The sequence below is a fragment of the Cryptomeria japonica genome, chromosome 3 (genome assembly GCF_030272615.1).
Source record: "Cryptomeria japonica chromosome 3, Sugi_1.0, whole genome shotgun sequence".
Classification (NCBI taxonomy): domain Eukaryota; kingdom Viridiplantae; phylum Streptophyta; class Pinopsida; order Cupressales; family Cupressaceae; genus Cryptomeria; species Cryptomeria japonica.
Window position 1 is genome coordinate 524,597,495 of NC_081407.1, and position 18,190 is coordinate 524,615,684.

Genomic DNA, 18,190 nt, shown 5'->3' on the forward strand with positions numbered 1-18,190 from the left:
CAAGGATCAACATGTCCAATCTAATCAACATGTCAAAGCAAAGAAAAATATGATCCAAAAAGAAAAGGAAAAATCCAAATGGTCACAAAGGCCCATTGCTCAAAAACAAAAGTTAAAATCTATATGGGTTCCTAAATCCCTTCTGTTGGCAATGCACCCCAAGGATCACAAAAGCATGAAAAATAAAAAACCATGTGGATCCCTAAGCGGCTCCTTGAAGCACAAAATCCTAAAGAAAAATCCAACTTGGCATCCAAAGTTGCTATTCCTCCATCCAACCCTCTCAAATTTGTTCCTCCATCACCTTCTTCATCCATTTTGGGCCTTTATGTCCCAAAATCCCAAGCTATTCCTCCATCCAAATCTCACAATCTGAGATCCATTTTTCCTCCATCAATCCACCACCTGTCAAGGTGTGTTCCAATGTTGATCTTGCCTTCATTTCCATCCAGTCAAGCCCAATTCTTCTAATACCCTATCTATTATCCAATGCATATTTTCCATCCTTCCATCCCTCTGGTCCAATCCTTTGCATAAGTCCTTGCCTTAGTTTCATCTCTTTTTCCATGTCCTTATCCTACCAACGTCTTTGAGCATACTTTTAAAGGTCATGGTCCATTTTCTTTTTAAGACTACTATCCAAACAAAAAGATGATTGAGTCCTTCTTCCATCCCCTATCATGTGTCCATTTTCGACTAAAATGTCAAAATCAAAAAAAAAAAAAGTGAGAAAAAAAAAGACAAAAGAAAAAAGTAAAGCAAAAATAATTCGTCCACTGGTGAAAACCTGGCAAACAGGCCCCTTGGGCAAGTACCGTGATGAAAACTTGGCAAACAGGCGTCATGCGTATTCTATGAACTTCTTGCATACCGTACTTGGGGACAGGTTTTATCCTATCATATCCTTTTGTCCTTCATTGTTCCATTATCCTGTCGAACCCCTGTCATTACCCTTCATATCCTATTGTCCCTCATGTCCAGTTTCCCTTTTCCACCTTTGATCTTGACAAGGCTGAGGATCATCATGAGCATCATGCATCTTGTTTGTAGCTTTTAGTCCATCATAGCTTTTGGTCTTTATCCATTTGCTTATTATAACCTTTCATCCATATTCCCTAGCTTATTGCAACTTTCTGCCACTATCCCATATCCTATCCCGACCTTCAGTCCATGTCCCTTATCCATTCTTGGTCTTACTTATCCTATCCATATCTTATCACTATCCATACACTCTTTTTCATTCCTTGATCTTGATTTGACATAAGGACGTGAAATGCAAAACATGTTTTTCAAAACCTTGACATGTCCCTCATGCCATGTTACTACTTTACATTGTCATATCCAGTCTCTTGTCCCATCACGCAATAGCCCTTGAAAATTGCATCCATATTGTCTCCATGATAAAAGGCCTTTGTCTTCCCTCTATCCACCAACATTTCAGCAAGCCTATTTATTCACCTGTCATATTCCTTGCCTTGCTAGACACTGGGGGCAAAATCCCTAAACATCAAATAATGTCCTGAAAAATCCCCTAAAAATCAAATAATGTCCTTAAAAAATCCCTAAAAATCAAATAATGTCCTGAAAAAATCCCTAAAAACAATCAAATAATGTCCTGAAAAAATCCCCAAAAATCAAATAATGTCCTGAAAAAATCCCTAAAAAGTCAAATAAAAGTCTTGAAAAACAAACAAAAAAATTGTAAAAAACTCGAAATTCCTACAAAGTGAAAAACATCAAAATCCAAAAACAATTTCCTTGGCATTTTGCATTTTGTCAATAAATGGTCCCCTTTGTGCATAGACAGATCACTGAGCATACATCCAATGACAATCTATCAAACATTGTGCTTTAATGAAATCACGTAATAACAGATGAACTGTTCGACCAAATGAGCATTCAACCTGATCACAGTTGTCACATCAATCCAAATAGCATCAACCTTACCATTGGTCCTTGTCAATATTATCATGGGTCTTATACAGGGTGTGGTATACTCGAAACTAGACTTTGTCCTGTCTTAGACGGGGTACCGCATTCCCTGAAACCAGACAGCATGATCATTCTTGTTTTCCACTTTTCACAATGACGATCAGACTGTTTGTTTGAGTTGGTTGAATTTGTGCGTCTTATCTTTTTACTGATTTATCTTTGGCTTCAATCATGTTCCTATGTTGCTCGATGATGTCACTAAGTGATTTAGAGTAACCGGGATGGTTCATGGTCCCTTTCCTTTTTTTTGTTGTGTTTGCTGTTTGTGGAATGATTGTCACAAACTGGGGCAACTATATCATTGGGTGTCTGTGATAAGTACATTCGCTTTGTGAACGTCGCACATACCTCGACCCTTGATGTATGCACCCTAGGATGCTTCACTCATTCCTTGTGTGCAATGTGTCTGTCTTTTTGCAAAAAGGGTTGTGTTCTAGCTCTAGCCTTCAATGCCATGATGCTCTGCATCCGCTTTGCTACATTAAATAAAGGTTCTCACCTACTTATGTGCATTTGTGAAAGCAAGTTTTCCTTCATCTCTAACTGTCCTCTGTCTAATTTCTGCTTACTAACATTTCTTCCATCAGTCTTGGCAGTCTGTTCGAACCTATCGTCTTTTGTCATTCTTATCGATCACTTAGCCTCTTTTCTGGATTTTTCCAGCCAATTCCTCGAGGGGGCATGCATATGTCATTGTTATTGTCTGGGGCATTTTCATTATTGTTCTTTGAAACAATGCTTAGAATGTCATTGTCTCAAAGAGGGGCAAAATGTAGACATCTAAAAATGGTCGATGCTTGTGGAGTCATACTTTAACATTTGCGCATTGCCTTATTTTAGGGTTCTTGTGTTGCATTAACATTTCTTCTATGTCGCGCACTTGGTCTTTATCATTTGCAAGCATCGAGCCTTCTTCTGCATTCCTCATTTTTCTCGCTTTCAAATTAGGTCTTGTCGATAGCAATCTTCAACCATGATTTTGGTCGATCCTTGTCCTTTTCAATCATGTCAATTTGGATCGATTAGTCATTGTTCCTCGTCAATTGGTGCCTATCAATTTGATCTCCTTGTCAATGTTGGTCAATTTGTTATTGATTTTTGTCAATCAATCTCAATCATTAATCAACATTGGTCCTTTGTCAATTAGAATCATGATCGAACCTACATTAATTTCTTATTGTCTTGACCTAATTCCTTGTCCTCTTATTTCTAGGGTTTTATGATTTGTTCATTTAATCCTTTTCTTCTTCTTTGTGGGTTAAATAAATCTATTTATTTAGTCCTAGGTCTCTTTCATGAATTAATTAATGGATGAAAACCTATTAATTAATTCACCTAATTTCTATTTCATCTTTTTCCTCAATTTTCTAATTTGCTAATTTCTCCTAATTCCTAATTTCTATTTATCATATTTTCTTTAATTTTTCTAATATTTCCCCTAATTTCATTCCCTCATTTTCTCCTATGTTTATGCTTCCACTTGCCATAATTTGTCATAATTTGTCATGCATTTTGCATAGCAACTTGTCATAATTTGTCATACTCCTTGCATAGCAAATTGTCATTTGTCATAATTTTGCCATTCTTGATTTGAATTTCCTTTCAAATCTCTTCATGCTAATCTTGTCCTCTCTCCAATTTGTCTATAAATTGGATGAGTTTCTTCAATCAATTAATCAAGGAATCAATCACATTTTCAGAATCAGTCACATTTTCAATCAATCAACCACGCTTCTAGTATCCTTATGCTGCAATTTTCATCTTGTCATCTTTCTTGCTTTCATACTTTGCTCTTGCACTTGTAGGTGAGATCCACAAACAAGATAATTTGAAGGAGAAAGAAGAACAATGGAGGAACAATGAAGGAGATACATGCTTTGGTTTGCATTTTATTTTAGTATTCATCTTCATGCCTTTATTGAATGTATTAGGATTTTATTTCATTGCAATTTAGCTTTGTGGTTAGCTAATATTTATTGCTTTGATGTTTTCCCAAATTCCCGATCTACACAAAGATCCTCAAAATTTTTACCATGCATTTCAAATGGTAGTAGACATAGAAGGTATAATGAAGTTTGGATTGGTACAGTTTCATGACTGAAATTGTTAAGTCTCAAAGGGCTGCATATGGAGTTGCATGTAGGAATGCAAAGGCTTCAATGAATTCTTAGAATTGTAACCAGCCTGTTGTCCCAAATTTTGTTCCATGTCAAAGTGCCAACAATGCTTTTCCAAATGCATTGAATGAGCTACAAAGTGATAAAGTAAACATGAATAACTCAAGAGTGATTCAAAATGCAATTCTATCTCTTGCACATATGTTAAAGGAAAATGATTAGCCAATGAGTAGTCTTAAAGTGCTTGAAATAACCACCTCAAATGAACATCAACTTCATGTCCATAATTAGATAGGATTTATTGATGCAAATTAGATCGAGTCTCAAATTTTGAATCAACAGTTAACAACTCTTGTTGATTCCATAGCACATACATAAGCATTAATTGATGAAGAGACAAATAGGTGTGCAAATAATGAAGAGGTTACATTAGGAAAAGTCAAGGAGCAACCATACGATGAATGTAGCTCAAGTGAAGAATTCACAAATAGTGACGATATTGAAAGAATGCTTCCATTTGCAAGAGAACAAAAATGCAATAATGCTTGTTGTCCTAGTGTTCATGAAAATTTCCTCGACTCTGATTTAGAAGTATTTGTAACTTATGAGAATGAAAATAACTTATTTACTGATGATACAATTATTGATGCTGAGTATGAAAGTGTGGAGTTCCTTCATGATGTCCCAAGTTATGGAGAAAATGATAAGGATTATCACTTTGCTGCTCCAAGTAATATGATTGAGACTGAGATGGAATCATTCAGCTTGTTTGATGGTTCTTCTTCATTACTAGTTGATTCAAATGTACATAATGAGGATTAGGAATAAATGACAATATCCATGGAGATTTTCAATGCTTCAGAAGAGTCTTCAGGTGTTGATGCTTCAAATATGGACATGTATGAAGCTACTGATATACTAATGAGTAATGAAACAATATATGATTGCTTCTTTTTTCATATGGCTAAAGAATGTTTGGTGAGTATGTACCAAGGTCCTTATGAGGATTTTGTGTTTGATATGCAAAATGAAAATGAAAACAGTGGTGTAATTGAGTATGATTTCTTTCATTTTTCATGCCACTTGAAAGAGCTATCTGTAAAACATGACAATGATAGGGACCATAAGGGGTATTGTACTAAATGTGGATGTGTTTGGAAGGAAAGGTATGACATTTTTCTATCATGTGATTATGAAAATTTCAGGGTCATGCCTGATGGTAGAGTAAAGATGGGTAAGTAGTGCGCCAATGATGCCTATTGCGCAAATAGGAGGAAGACCACCAATTGTGATATATGTAATCAGATGTTTTCCAATGGTGTTTTTAGATTGGAAACCTTGTTGTGCAATGAGCATCAGGTGTTTGATAGGGGTAAATATTTGTTTTATCTTTTTGGTGGCCCAGGACCACCAATTGGAAGGTAAGTCTATTTTTTAAAGGCAATTAAAATAAAGAACCCAATGGATAAGGCATGGTCTACTTCTAACAAAGATCTGAATTCTTGCCATGACCATAGGGGGTATGAATCCCCAACTAGAGCCACTGTTAGCCCTGAATTTTGGCCCCATTAAATCTCATCAAGCTCCAATAAAAATTTTGAAATCAGATTGGCGGGAAAATAAATCCTTGTCAACCCATGCCTAGGTGGGTCCCAAATCCTATGATTCCACTCAGCGTACTTTACTTTTCTAGGGTGTCCCTTGGGAAATAAATCGACACTCGGTAGAATGTGTTTTTTGTTCTGGTCGAGTCCCAAGTCATATAGTAGAAAATTGAATAATCAACCTTCACTGGGTCCTGCTTTGCTGATTGGGCAATCTCTGTCTTCTGCAGTTGTGGGTGTGGGACCACTCGGGACTCGGTGGGAATGTATTTTCTACTTCAGAGAGTCTTGATTGCATGAGAGGATGTGCATTGTGTGGAGTCTGAATTGGCAACTCGGTGCTCGGTGAGATGCTTTAATTAACTTCAATGATCCCCGAGTAAAAGTAGGAAGTGGGCCTCTTGTAAAGAGGAATGTGAGTTGTCAACTTGGCACTCGGCAAGATGCCAAAGTCCACTTTAGCCAGTCTCGAGTTCATGAAAAGGGTGTACAAGGATATACCAATGAGGTGACACATGTCATTCTCAAGTGCCAAGGTAGGTTGTACGAATGGTTATAGGCAATAATCAAGTAAACAAAAAAGATCGAAATTGGCACGATTGAAGCATACTGCATTACATGGTGTGAAATGTGTGATCAAGAATTATACATATCATGGAAGAATAGTCTATTCATGATAATCCTTAGATGGATAAGTCTTAGTTGTTTACAAACAATGAGACATGGAGATCAAGGTGACGATGATTAAAGATTTGCATGGATAAATGTGGCGGTGATTTTTGAAAAGAAAAAGGATGACTAAATTGGTGATGAAGATACAACAGGGACAATTTTAAAAGCACAAAGCAAGAAAAATAGCATGCATGAGTAATTATATGAAGATGAGCTATTTTTAGTAATCCCAAATCCTTATAAAAAGGACATTGAGTTGTGTCTCACGCAAGTAGCTATCACAATAATCCTGCATGTTATCATGAAGATGGTTGCAGAAAGAGAATTCTCATTTGCAAGGCAATATTTCATGTTTATGAGTTTTAAATTCTATGACACAGGATGGAGAACATTGAGACTGATTGTTTTACAAGTTAAGGGGCCTTAAAAATGTGCTAGACAATCGAAGAGGACTTGAAAGGCACTTACAATAGCAAGGAACCTTTCAAGGGTTGTCCATATTTTCCCTTGCACCACCAAATGGTTCGACAACGATGAAAGAGGATTGGTGAAAGGTAGTTGGAGGAGGCGGATGGTGCAGATGTAGCTTTGGTATGATGCTGCAAGATTGTGGAAGCTACAACCCCTCCCCTATTTACAATATTTATCTTTAGGCTTCTCCTTCCACTTTCATTGCTGCCAGTCTAGGACCGTGAGCTCTTCCTCTAGTTTTGAGGGTGCTCCAATATTTTTGTTGTCTAGCTCCTCTGCTAGTTTGGAGTCCTCTTTTCTAGTCAGATTGGTGCTCATATTGCCTCCATGGAAGGAGCGACCATGTGATGGTGGCACGACTCAAAACAGTTAGGAGACAACAGGTTATCATTCTTCATTAGATGGTTAGGACACGCATGCTGGGTTTTTTGTCTCTTCTGAAACCAACAAGGTGGTCTCTTTTGGCACTTAGGGATGAGGTGTAAATTTTAGAATCAACCAGTTGTGAGCAGCCTGTAGTTTGTGCATTCCTTATGTTATAAAAGGAATAACAAGGTTGTATTAGGGGTTCTAATTTTTTCATTTTCTGGGCAAATAGAATAGGGTTGTGTATAGTCTTTCACTAGAGAAAACAATCATGAGGGAATGAATGTATAATTTTGTAGTAATTTCAATTAGTATATGAGCAGACTGTTAAATTGTTGCAAAACTGTATCCATTTGTATTTTCCAGATTTCATATGAATTGAAATGTTAATTATTTTTTGATTTATCTTGATATAATTTTATGTCAATGTGTAACTGGGTATATGGGTTTCCTTCAAGGAAGGAACTAAAGTATTTATGCAAATCATTGTTAACCTAGGAAATAGTTTATGGATTAACAAGAATGGTGTATGTAACAACAGAAAGAGTTGCATTAATGTAAGGCGTTGATGTTTGAAAAGCTCACTAATTCAAAGCCAGTTACTGTTAGGATTTACATTTGCGACCGAAGAATTGACTTTGTGCCTTGGATAGACATTGGCAAGTTATCATCCAAGATTTGTTTCAGAAACATTTCTTTAATCAATCTTCCATCTAACCCTTTACGTTTATCTTAAAGTTTTCTATTATGTGTGTTCTCATATATTCATAGAGGTAGAGCAAATGGGAATTTAGCTCAATTCCAGAGTAACACATGTAATGTCCTTATGTATTTGAGAACATTTCATCTTTCCTAGGCTTGTAAAGAGAGATGTTGCAAGTTTGTTATATATGTAGGCCCAAAGTAGGAACACCCTCTTGAGCATGATGGAGCTCGAAGTGAAGAAGACTGTAAGAGCCTTGTTACTATTGGAATTCCCTGTCCTTAGTCTATTGATAGTATAGAGAACACATTGAAGGTTTTATCCTTTACCCGAGATGTGATGAAATCCTTAGGATTAAGGGTTGCAGGAAAAAACACCAACAACAGTGACAAGATATCAGCTATTGAAGAAACCTATGATCCGACAAAATTCAATAGAGAACATATGTTTGACACCTTGACTACATAGTAGATGAGAAAGTTTGGTGGAGACATAGAAAAATCAGAAATTACCTTTAAAGCATCAAAAACATCATATGAAGATTTCGGTGATGAGAGCCTGGATGAGATGGAAGCAAACTTTGTGAGAAAACTGAAGAGAAGAACTGGCAAGTATAAAGGTATGTTACCTCTTAAATGTTTTAAATGTGGAAATATTGGTCATTATGCATCTAGATGTCCAAAAAGAATATCAAAACAAAATTTTAAGGATAACAAAGGAAAATTCAATAAGAAAGCCTACTATGTTAGAGATGATGCTCATATTCCCAATGATGAGCCCGATTATGAGGATGGTGATTATTCAATCATGGTAGAGAAAGATGGACCTAAATATAATAACTTTTAAAAAATTGAGCTATTGTGTCAGCATTGCATTTTATAAGAGAGAGAAATGAATGGTTGGTTGATATTGGATGTTCAAATCATATAAATGGTGAAAAAAGTAAGTTTGTAAAGGTTGAAAAATATGATGGTGGTTCCGTTAGATTTGGAGATGATTAGATTGCTCAAATTGTTGGAATTGGTTCTATTACCTTTGATGGAAAGCATAACACTGAAAATGTTTACTATGTAAAAGGATTGCATCATAATCTTTTGTTGGATAGATGTACATAAATGGTTACAATGTTGTCAGGATGGTGGATGTGAGATCTAGAACTGTTATTGCCACAAGGAAAAAGACTGGTGAAAACATGTATCAATTAGAAGCTACTACATGACATTTCTTATTATCACAAATGAATGAGAGTTGGCTTTGGCACTGGAGGATGAGTCATATCAATTTTTATAAATTGGTAAAGATTAATATGATAAAATTTGTGAGAGATTTACCAAGATTGACTAAACCAAATAACAGTATTTGCATGGAATGTCAAGTAGGAAAGCAGACAAAAGGAACATTTGGAGGAAAGAAACAATTGTCTACCAGATTGTTGGATTTGATACACATAGATCTATGCGGTCCGACAAGAACAAGGAGTCTACAAGGTGAGAGGTATTTCATGCTCTTAATTGATGATCATTCTAGAATGAATTGGGTTGCATTTCTAAGAGAAAATTGAGAAGCATTAGAAAAGTTCAAGATATTTAAAGCTAGAATCAAGAATGAAGTAGATAGGAAAATTAAGTGTCTAAGATCTGACAAAGGAGGAGAATTTAATTATGATGATTTTGATACTTTTTGTGAAAAATGTGAAATTAGAAGACAATTATCTGCTTCTAAGACACTTCAGTAAAATGGAGTAGTTGAAAGGATGAACATGACTATTCAAGAGGCGACAAGAACTATCATCAAGGAAGAAAATTTATGAGAAGTTTACTAGAGAGAAGCTATACACACTATTGTGTATACCCTTGTAGATGGGAAAAAATTGATTTGGCAATTTGTAGCATAGAAGGGAGAAATCACCAAATTAATTTTGCTTGAAATCCCTCTAGATTCAAAAGAGGGAAGGGAATCTACTAGATTTAGTCACAAATCAGATTAAGGACTAAATATTGAATGGATTGATTAATTGTTGTGGGGTTTTCCTCTCTTTTGTAAGTTGAAATGATGATTTAAGGTAAAGTGCTGAAAAATGAAGGTAAAACTAAGAAAACAATGAGCTATAGATGCGGGATTGAGATGTGCACTTGGAATTGGGCAGTATAAGCTGAGTTGGATTTGACCCTCGAAAAAGCTCCCAAAAATCCGGGACTAGGATGCAGCACCATGGTCCTCCAAATTTTTTGCGCATCAAAAAGGGTTGATTCGTCTCTGTGAATGAAGGTTATTCTAAGAAGTACAATTTTGTACTTGTTTCCTAAACATATAAATAAAGGGAAATAGGTTGGGAATAGGGGCTTTACTTAGGTCAAACCCTGGTTTTGGAATTAACCATGAAATTGAAATGACTATAAGGAAAGGATCTCCTTTTGAGGGAGATGTTGAATTATGACTGAAAATTGAATAATGATACCTCCTTGTGAAGTTTTTCTTGCCTCCACATGGAATTAGGGTTTTAGGAAATAGAATGTAGATCTCCACTTCAATGCTTGAATCTCGACTTTATTGTTGCTCCAAGGCTTGAAGGAAGATTGAAAATGCTCAATTGCTCTTGAATGCTTGAATGTTTGATGTCGTGTGTATGCTCTTTCTCATTGATGGATGTTCAAATGAGAGAGGAAATCCTCTTTATATACTTGCTCGTTGAGAAAACTGATTAATTTTCTGACATGAGCCGACATGAAGAGAGGGAATTCCCACTCAAATTTGAAATGTAAAAATGGGTTAAAAGGGGCCAAAAAATGAATAGGAAATGTGACAAAGTGATGCAATATGGAAGGGGCATGAGCATAATTAGGTCCCAAGCAAGCCAATTAGGGGTGCAATTTTTGGATGCTACAACCCTTAAAATTCAAAAATAATTTGGGGAAGACATCATATGGACTATAGTATGGAAGGATCCCATTTGTAAAGTATTTCAAAGTTTTTGGAAGCACTTACTATATCCGGAGAGATGAAGGAAATCTTGGAAAATTTGATAGCAGAGTAGATGAAGGTATATTTCTTGGTTATTCTACAAAAAGAAAAGCTTACAAATGTTACAACAAGAGATTGAACAAAATTGTTAAAAGTGCAAATGTGAAGGTTGATGAGAACATTTAAAAAAAAACTGTTATTCAAGCATGGTATGAATCTGGTGAAGGACAAGAGAAGAACATATATGAAGAGAAGCATAAAGAAACTCAAGTTTCTCTGACAACTATATCAAAAACCCCAAGGTATGTGTACAAAAATCATTCTAAGAATCAAATCATAGGCGGTAAAAACAAAGGAGTCATTACAAGAAGCAAAGATGATGAAGAACAAGTTCTTTTGTGTTTACTTTCTGAGACCAAACCTAAGATAGTTGAAGAAGCCTACAAAGATCTGGAACTAGATGAAAGCTATGAAGGAAGAGCTAGATCAAATTGAGAAAAATCAGACTTCAGAATTAGTACCTAGACTAGTAGATAAGAATATCATTGGAACAAAGTGGGTATTCAAGAACAAGTTGGATGAAGATGATCAGGTTGTAAGAAACAAAGCAAGGTTGGTATGGAAAGGTTACACACAAGTTGAAGGGATTGATTTTGAAGAAACTTATGCTCCTATTGCTAGAATGGAGGCTATTAGGATGCTTTTGGCTGTTGCAGCATATAAGGAATTAAAAGTTTATCAAATGGATGTAAAGTCAATATTTCTTAATGGAGAATTAAAGGAAGAAGTCTACATTGAACAATCAAAAGGATTCAAGTTATCAGATGATTTAGATGTTGTTTTCAGATTGAGGAAGGCACTATATGGATTGAAGCAAGCACCTAGAGCTTAGTATGAAATATTAGATAAGTATCTACTGGATCAAGGATTTCAAAAAAGGTTTGGTGACAACAATCTCTACTTCAAAGTTGAATCGATAAATTATAATAGTAAAGGCATTTTCACTTCTCAGTCAAAATCTGTTAAGGAACTGTTGAAGAAGTTTGGATTGGAGAATTCCAAACTAGTATGTACTCCCATGACTATCAGATGCAAGTTGACTAATTTGATGATAAATCTCCTAAGACTGATGCAAGCGAGTACAAATCAATGATTTGAAGATTGTTATATTTGATTGCTACAAGACCAAATATCATGTATGTTGTCTGTCTTGCGACTAGATTTCAGCAAGAACCAAAAGAGTCACATGTTCAATCTTATTGTAGATATACTCATGATATGTTGACAAATTATTGGATATTGGTTTGAAAATCATCTTTCATAGTTTGGTGGTCCAGAAGGTATTTTCTTGAATTCTTTGTTGTATTGATGATGCTTGTCTGACAAAGTTTGTAGAGCTTTGCATCTTTAGTTCTTTTGTTGATTCTAGTTTTATGCTTCTAGTGCATGGATCTTCGTTATTCTATTTCAACATGTGTTGTTGTGCTCCAGAAGTGTTCTTACTTGGTTTGGTTAACCCTAAATGTTCTATCCTTTTGTTTGGTGATTGCAGCATTTAAAAACATGTTGTTGTTGCATTGCGGTGTGGTCCACTTTTCATTCCTCTCCACTGCAAGAATGCTTGGTGAAGACCTATTTTTGAATTATGTTTTATTATCTCCTTGACCGACTTGAATAATCTATTTTAGAGATTAGTATATATATAAAGATCACTTGTAATGAAAATGAATGAAGAAGGTTTGTAGAAGGAAGTTGATTGTAAAAGGAAGATCTATCTTTGGTGATGCGAGGTGGTTGATCAGTGTGGTTGTTTGTTGATATTGTATGGTATCGGTGATAGTGAGCCTAAGGTTTCTTCCGACATTGTAGTAGAGTGGCAGTTGTACCATTTTGTTGTGGATTCTTTCTTTCTTCCTCTGAGAGTGATCCCTCCCTTTTCCGGTGGTTTTAGCCGGGCAGTGAGCCATCTTGTAAAAATCACCTTAACCGGTGTCACCCTAACATGTGTTTTTATTCTGAGAATTAACATTCTTCGCGGTTTTTCCCTCCTTTGGTTTTCCACGTCATATCTAGTGTCTTTTGTGTGCTATTCTCACATTATCATATGTTCATAGTTATGCAATTTAAAATTTAATTTACCGATAAATATCTATGAAAAATTTAACGAGTTTAATTGATAATTGATTCACCCCTCGGTTATCCGAAACATTCAACAAAATCGACTCAATATGATTAATACAAAGAAAAGAAACTTCAAATTTAAAATTTAGAATCATTCCTACCTACCTTTAGATTGAATATAATCCAATCATGAACCATTCATTTAAGAAAGAAATACATATGATCCAATCAATATATTATAATGTTCAAACATTCTCATCAAAACTAAATTGAAAATGACTCAAGGTTGTTTTCATTTCTGTTCAAGCAATGGGAACAAAGCTTTTTAAATAAACAAGTGCATGGGGTACACTCGTCCTGCACTCCGCTTGCATGTAAACTCTCTATTTTTTTTGGCAGGCTTGCATGTAAACTTGGGTTGTCCTCGTGTCAGGCTACAGACATAACATTCTTATATATGTTCAAGTTTATATGGTTGTTTCCCAATTGTCTGAAAGATGGTGCCTGTAGTGAGAGTCCATGAATCGCAGGTGGCTGAAACGCATCATTTCGCTGATTAGCAAGGATTGCAGGATTTGAAGGCCAAATGGTTCCTAATGGCGGCAATGAGCAGTGTAAGGAGTATGTATTCAATGCAAATGCTTTGCAAGGAGAAGACAACATACCAGAGGGTTTCGTATGGCCTGAAGATGATAGAATGGAAGAGGGGATAGCAGAGGTGGAGGTGGAAGTGCCCACTGTTGACTTGTTTGGATTCAGAAGAGGAGATGAAATGGGCACCGAGAAAGCTTTGGAAGACATTACAAAAGCCTGCCTTGAGCATGGCTTCTTCCAAGTCATAAACCATAATGTTAGTCCACAGCTCCTGGCTGCTGCTCATGAGCACATGGACTTGTTCTTTGCTCTGCCCTCACCACAGAAACAAAAAGCTCAGAGGAAGGTGGGTGAGAGCTGTGGGTATGCCAGCAGCTTCACTTCTCGATTCTCCTCAAAACTCCCATGGAAGGAGACTCTTTCCATTGACCACAATCCCTCCTCAGATGTCTCCCACTATTTTCTCTCTGTCATGGGAGATGAATTCCGACATACAGGGTAAAAACAAAGACATTTTTATGTCTCTGTCATTCAATTCCATTGTTTTCATGGTTGTTGTTTTGTTTCAAACTGTTCTTTTAGGGGTAAACATTTATGATCTGAAGTTATGAATCTGGTGAGCAAGCATTCAGCAATCACATTTTGTACAATTAGGGAATCTCATTTTCAATATAAACATTTATACTTACTTTGATGGTCAAATTTTATTTTATTTATGCAGGCTGGTATACAGGAAGTACTGTGAGGCAATGGAAGAGCTGTCTCTGCAATTGATGGAACTGTTGGGTATGAGTTTGGGGATGGATCGCATGCATTTTAGGAGGTTTTTTGAAGGTGGGAATTCCATAATGAGGCTCAACTATTATCCACCCTGCCGTCAGCCCAGCCTAACATTGGGGACAGGTCCTCACTGCGATCCCACGTCCCTCACAATTCTTCACCAGGACCAGGTTGGAGGCCTCCAGGTCTTCATTCGGAACAAATGGCTCTCTGTACGCCCCAACCTGAATGCATTTGTCGTTAATATTGGAGACACCTTCATGGTATGTTCTTCTTTCAGTATTCTGTTTATTCAGTCACCATTCCCCATATCAAATTAGAGCAGAATATGATTGTGTAAAGTAGGTTAAGATTTGATTTTTGGGGTTAGTTTTTTCAGTCTTGCAAGTTGTGGGTTCAATTTTTTATTGGTCATGGGTTCAGATTTGTTCATGGTCGTTCATGATCGTTCAGGTCGTGGGTTAATTCCTGATTTGTCTACATATTTCTGGTCGTGGGTTCAATTCCTGATTTGTCTATATATTTCAGGATTGTGGATTCACTTCCTAACTTGCCCATAGTAGTTCAGATTGTAGATTCAACTCATGATTTATCTATGATATGGATGATGATCCATTGCACATTTAAAAAAAAGTTATAATGAGACTTGTCCAATCTTGAAAGGTTGGGATGTGGGTTGTTTTGATTGAGATTTAGTAAAGGTTGGGATGTGGGTTGTTTTGATTGAGATTTAGTTTTGTCTGTGAGTGACAGAAACAATTGCGGAAGGTGGGGATGTGGGTTGTAACTTGTATTGATTGAGAATTCGTTTTTGTCTTTGAGTGGCATGTGAAGTTTGGGTTTTATGTGGTGGGCAAGGCAGGAAGGCATGTGTTATTTTGTTTTTATGGTGATGGAAATGAGTGCAATGTGCAGGCACTATCCAACGGAAGATACAAGAGCTGCTTGCATAGAGCGGTGGTGAACGAGACCACGCCTCGCAAATCGATCGCATTCTTCCTCAGTCCACCGTTTGACAAAATTGTGCGGCCTCCACAACATTTGGTAGATTATAATAATCCTCGGAAATATCCAGACTTCACGTGGTCACGATTTCTGGACTTCACCCAGAAGCACTACAGAGCTGACATGAACACCCTTGCGGCTTTCAACATCTGGCTCAACCAAACACAAACACAAACACAAACTCAAATACAATAGATTAACTTCCCGATACTGAGATTTGTCTTGTCAATAAAAACAAAGGGAGCTTCAATGCCGCCCAATATTCTTTGTCATGATTGCCAAGGAAGATGCTCTCTCTCTCTCTCATTCATAAATTGCAAGTCATACTGAAATCTATATCTTTTCTGTTTTCAAATGGAACAAACCCACCCAAATGATAGTGATATCATTGGACTCGGGTGGGAGGAGAGATTCTGGATGGACAAACCAGACAAGACAAATGCTACGGCAGGTGATGTGTAAAATCATAAATTGCATATTTTAATGAAATATCGTGCATCAAAGATTTTGGAAGCTAGCATGATCTCCTATGTCACGACATAAAAATGGGTATCTACCTTATTCTCTGGAATAAAATCTCTTTTTTTATATAAATCTAGGCTAATCAAACAAATGCAATCAGTAATCAAACAATTTGTTCAAATTTAGGATGTTCAAATTTAGGATGACTATTACCATATATTTAATCATTTTCAACTAAATTGGATTTAGTGATGGAGAAGTGTAATAATGTTAAGTAATTAGGATGACTATTAGTGATGGGGAAAATTTTGAATTTGTGTGAGTTTGGATTAGGAATTCAGATTATTAAAAAATGGTGTTTCATTTTATATTATCTTTTTGGATTTTTTTAAAATGGTGTTTCATTTTATATTATCTTTTGGATTTTTTTTTGGATCTTGATTTGAATCTATTATGTGATAAAGATAAAATGGAAAATGTTAAATCTTGCCTATGTTGATCTTTGACATATTCATATTTGTAAGAATCAATAATGTTTTGCAAAGATAAAAACTCTTATATGGAATGACGACTTTCAACCGGGTGGAGGGGAATTCTAGTGATAGTCTCTAATAAATGTTCATATTGTGTGCTAAATTCTTTACCGGGTGGAGGGGAATTCTAGTGATAGTCTCTAATAAATGTTCATATTGTGTGCTAAATTCTTTTTTAATGTATTTTCTAAATCAAAATCTAGATGTGCTCAATCAATTTTTTAGTTTCTTTTTCAAATGAATGAAATGAATTTAGTTTCATTTGAATCAATTTTTTAGTTTCTTTTTCAAATGAATGAAATGAATTTAGTTTCTTTTTCAAATGAATTTAGTTTCTTTTTCAAATGAATGAATTTAGTTTCTTTTTCAAATGAATTTAGTTTCATTTGAATCAATTTTTTAGTTTCTTTTTCAAATGAATGAAATGAATTTAGTTTCTTTTTCAAATGAATGAATTTAGTTTCTTTTTCAAATGAATTTAGTTTCATTTGAATCAATTTTTTAGTTTCTTTTTCAAATGAATGAAATGAATTTAGTTTCTTTTTCAAATGAATGAATGCCCTTAATTATCAATTTTTTAGTTTCTTTTTCAAATGAATTGATGAAAAATGAATGAATGCCCTTAATTGATGAATATTGATGAAAAATGAATGAATGCCCTTAATTGATGAATATTGAATATAATCAAGGATTAAACACATGGATTAGTTTCTTTTTCAAATGATGAAAAATGAATGAATGCCCTTAATTGATGAATATTGATGAAAAATGAATGAATGCCCTTAATTGATGAATATTGAATATAATCAAGGATTAAACACATGGATTAGTTTCATTTGAAAAATGAATGAATGCCCTTAATTGATGAATATTGATGAAAAATGAATGAATGCCCTTAATTGATGAATATTGAATATAATCAAGGATTAAACACATGGATTAGTTTCTTTTTCAAATGAATGAATGCCCTTAACACATGAATAAATGAATGCCCTTAATTGATGAATATTGATGAAAAATGAATGAATGCCCTTAATTGATGAATATTGAATATAATCAAGGATTAAACACATGGATTAGTTTCTTTTTCAAATGAATGAATGCCCTTAACACATGAATAAATGAATGCCCTTAATTGATGAATATTGATGAAAAATGAATGAATGCCCTTAATTGATGAATATTGAATATAATCAAGGATTAAACACATGGATTAGTTTCTTTTTCAAATGAATGAATGCCCTTAACACATGAATATTGAATAATCAAGGATTAAACACATGAATATTGAATATAATCAAGGATTAAACACATGGATTAGTTTCTTTTTCAAATGAATGAATGCCCTTAATTGATGAATATTGAATATAATCAAAACACATGGATTAGTGATTATATTATAATGTATTTTGTAAATCAAAATCTAGATGTGCTCAATCAATTTTTAGTTTCTTTTTCAAATGAATGAATGCCCTTAATTGATGAATATTGAATATATTGAATATAATCAAGGATTAAACATATGGATTAGTTTCTTTTTCAAGAATATTGAATATATTGAATATAATCAAGGATTAAACATATGGATTAGTTTCTTTTTCAAATGAATGAATGCCCTTAATCAATGAATATTGAATATGATCAAGGATTAAACACATGGATTAGTGATTATACTTAATTGATGAATATTGAATATATTGAATATAATCAAGGATTAAACATATGGATTAATTTCTTTTTCAAATGAATGAATGCCCTTAATCAATGAATATTGAATATGATCAGGGATTAAACACATGGATTAGTGAT

At 35.0% G+C, this 18,190-nt stretch overlaps 1 protein-coding gene across 1 annotated transcript; it reads left to right on the forward strand.

Moving 5' to 3' along the window:
- Positions 1-13,473: 13,473 nt before the first annotated feature.
- On the forward strand, positions 13,474-15,903 carry LOC131075070 (gibberellin 20 oxidase 1-B). The gene is made up of 3 exons (XM_058011865.1): positions 13,474-14,099; positions 14,323-14,644; positions 15,297-15,903. The coding sequence occupies exons 1-3, from the start codon at positions 13,594-13,596 to the stop codon at positions 15,579-15,581; spliced, it is 1,113 nt and encodes a 370-aa protein (XP_057867848.1). The 5' UTR covers positions 13,474-13,593; the 3' UTR covers positions 15,582-15,903.
- Positions 15,904-18,190: the final 2,287 nt, after the last annotated feature.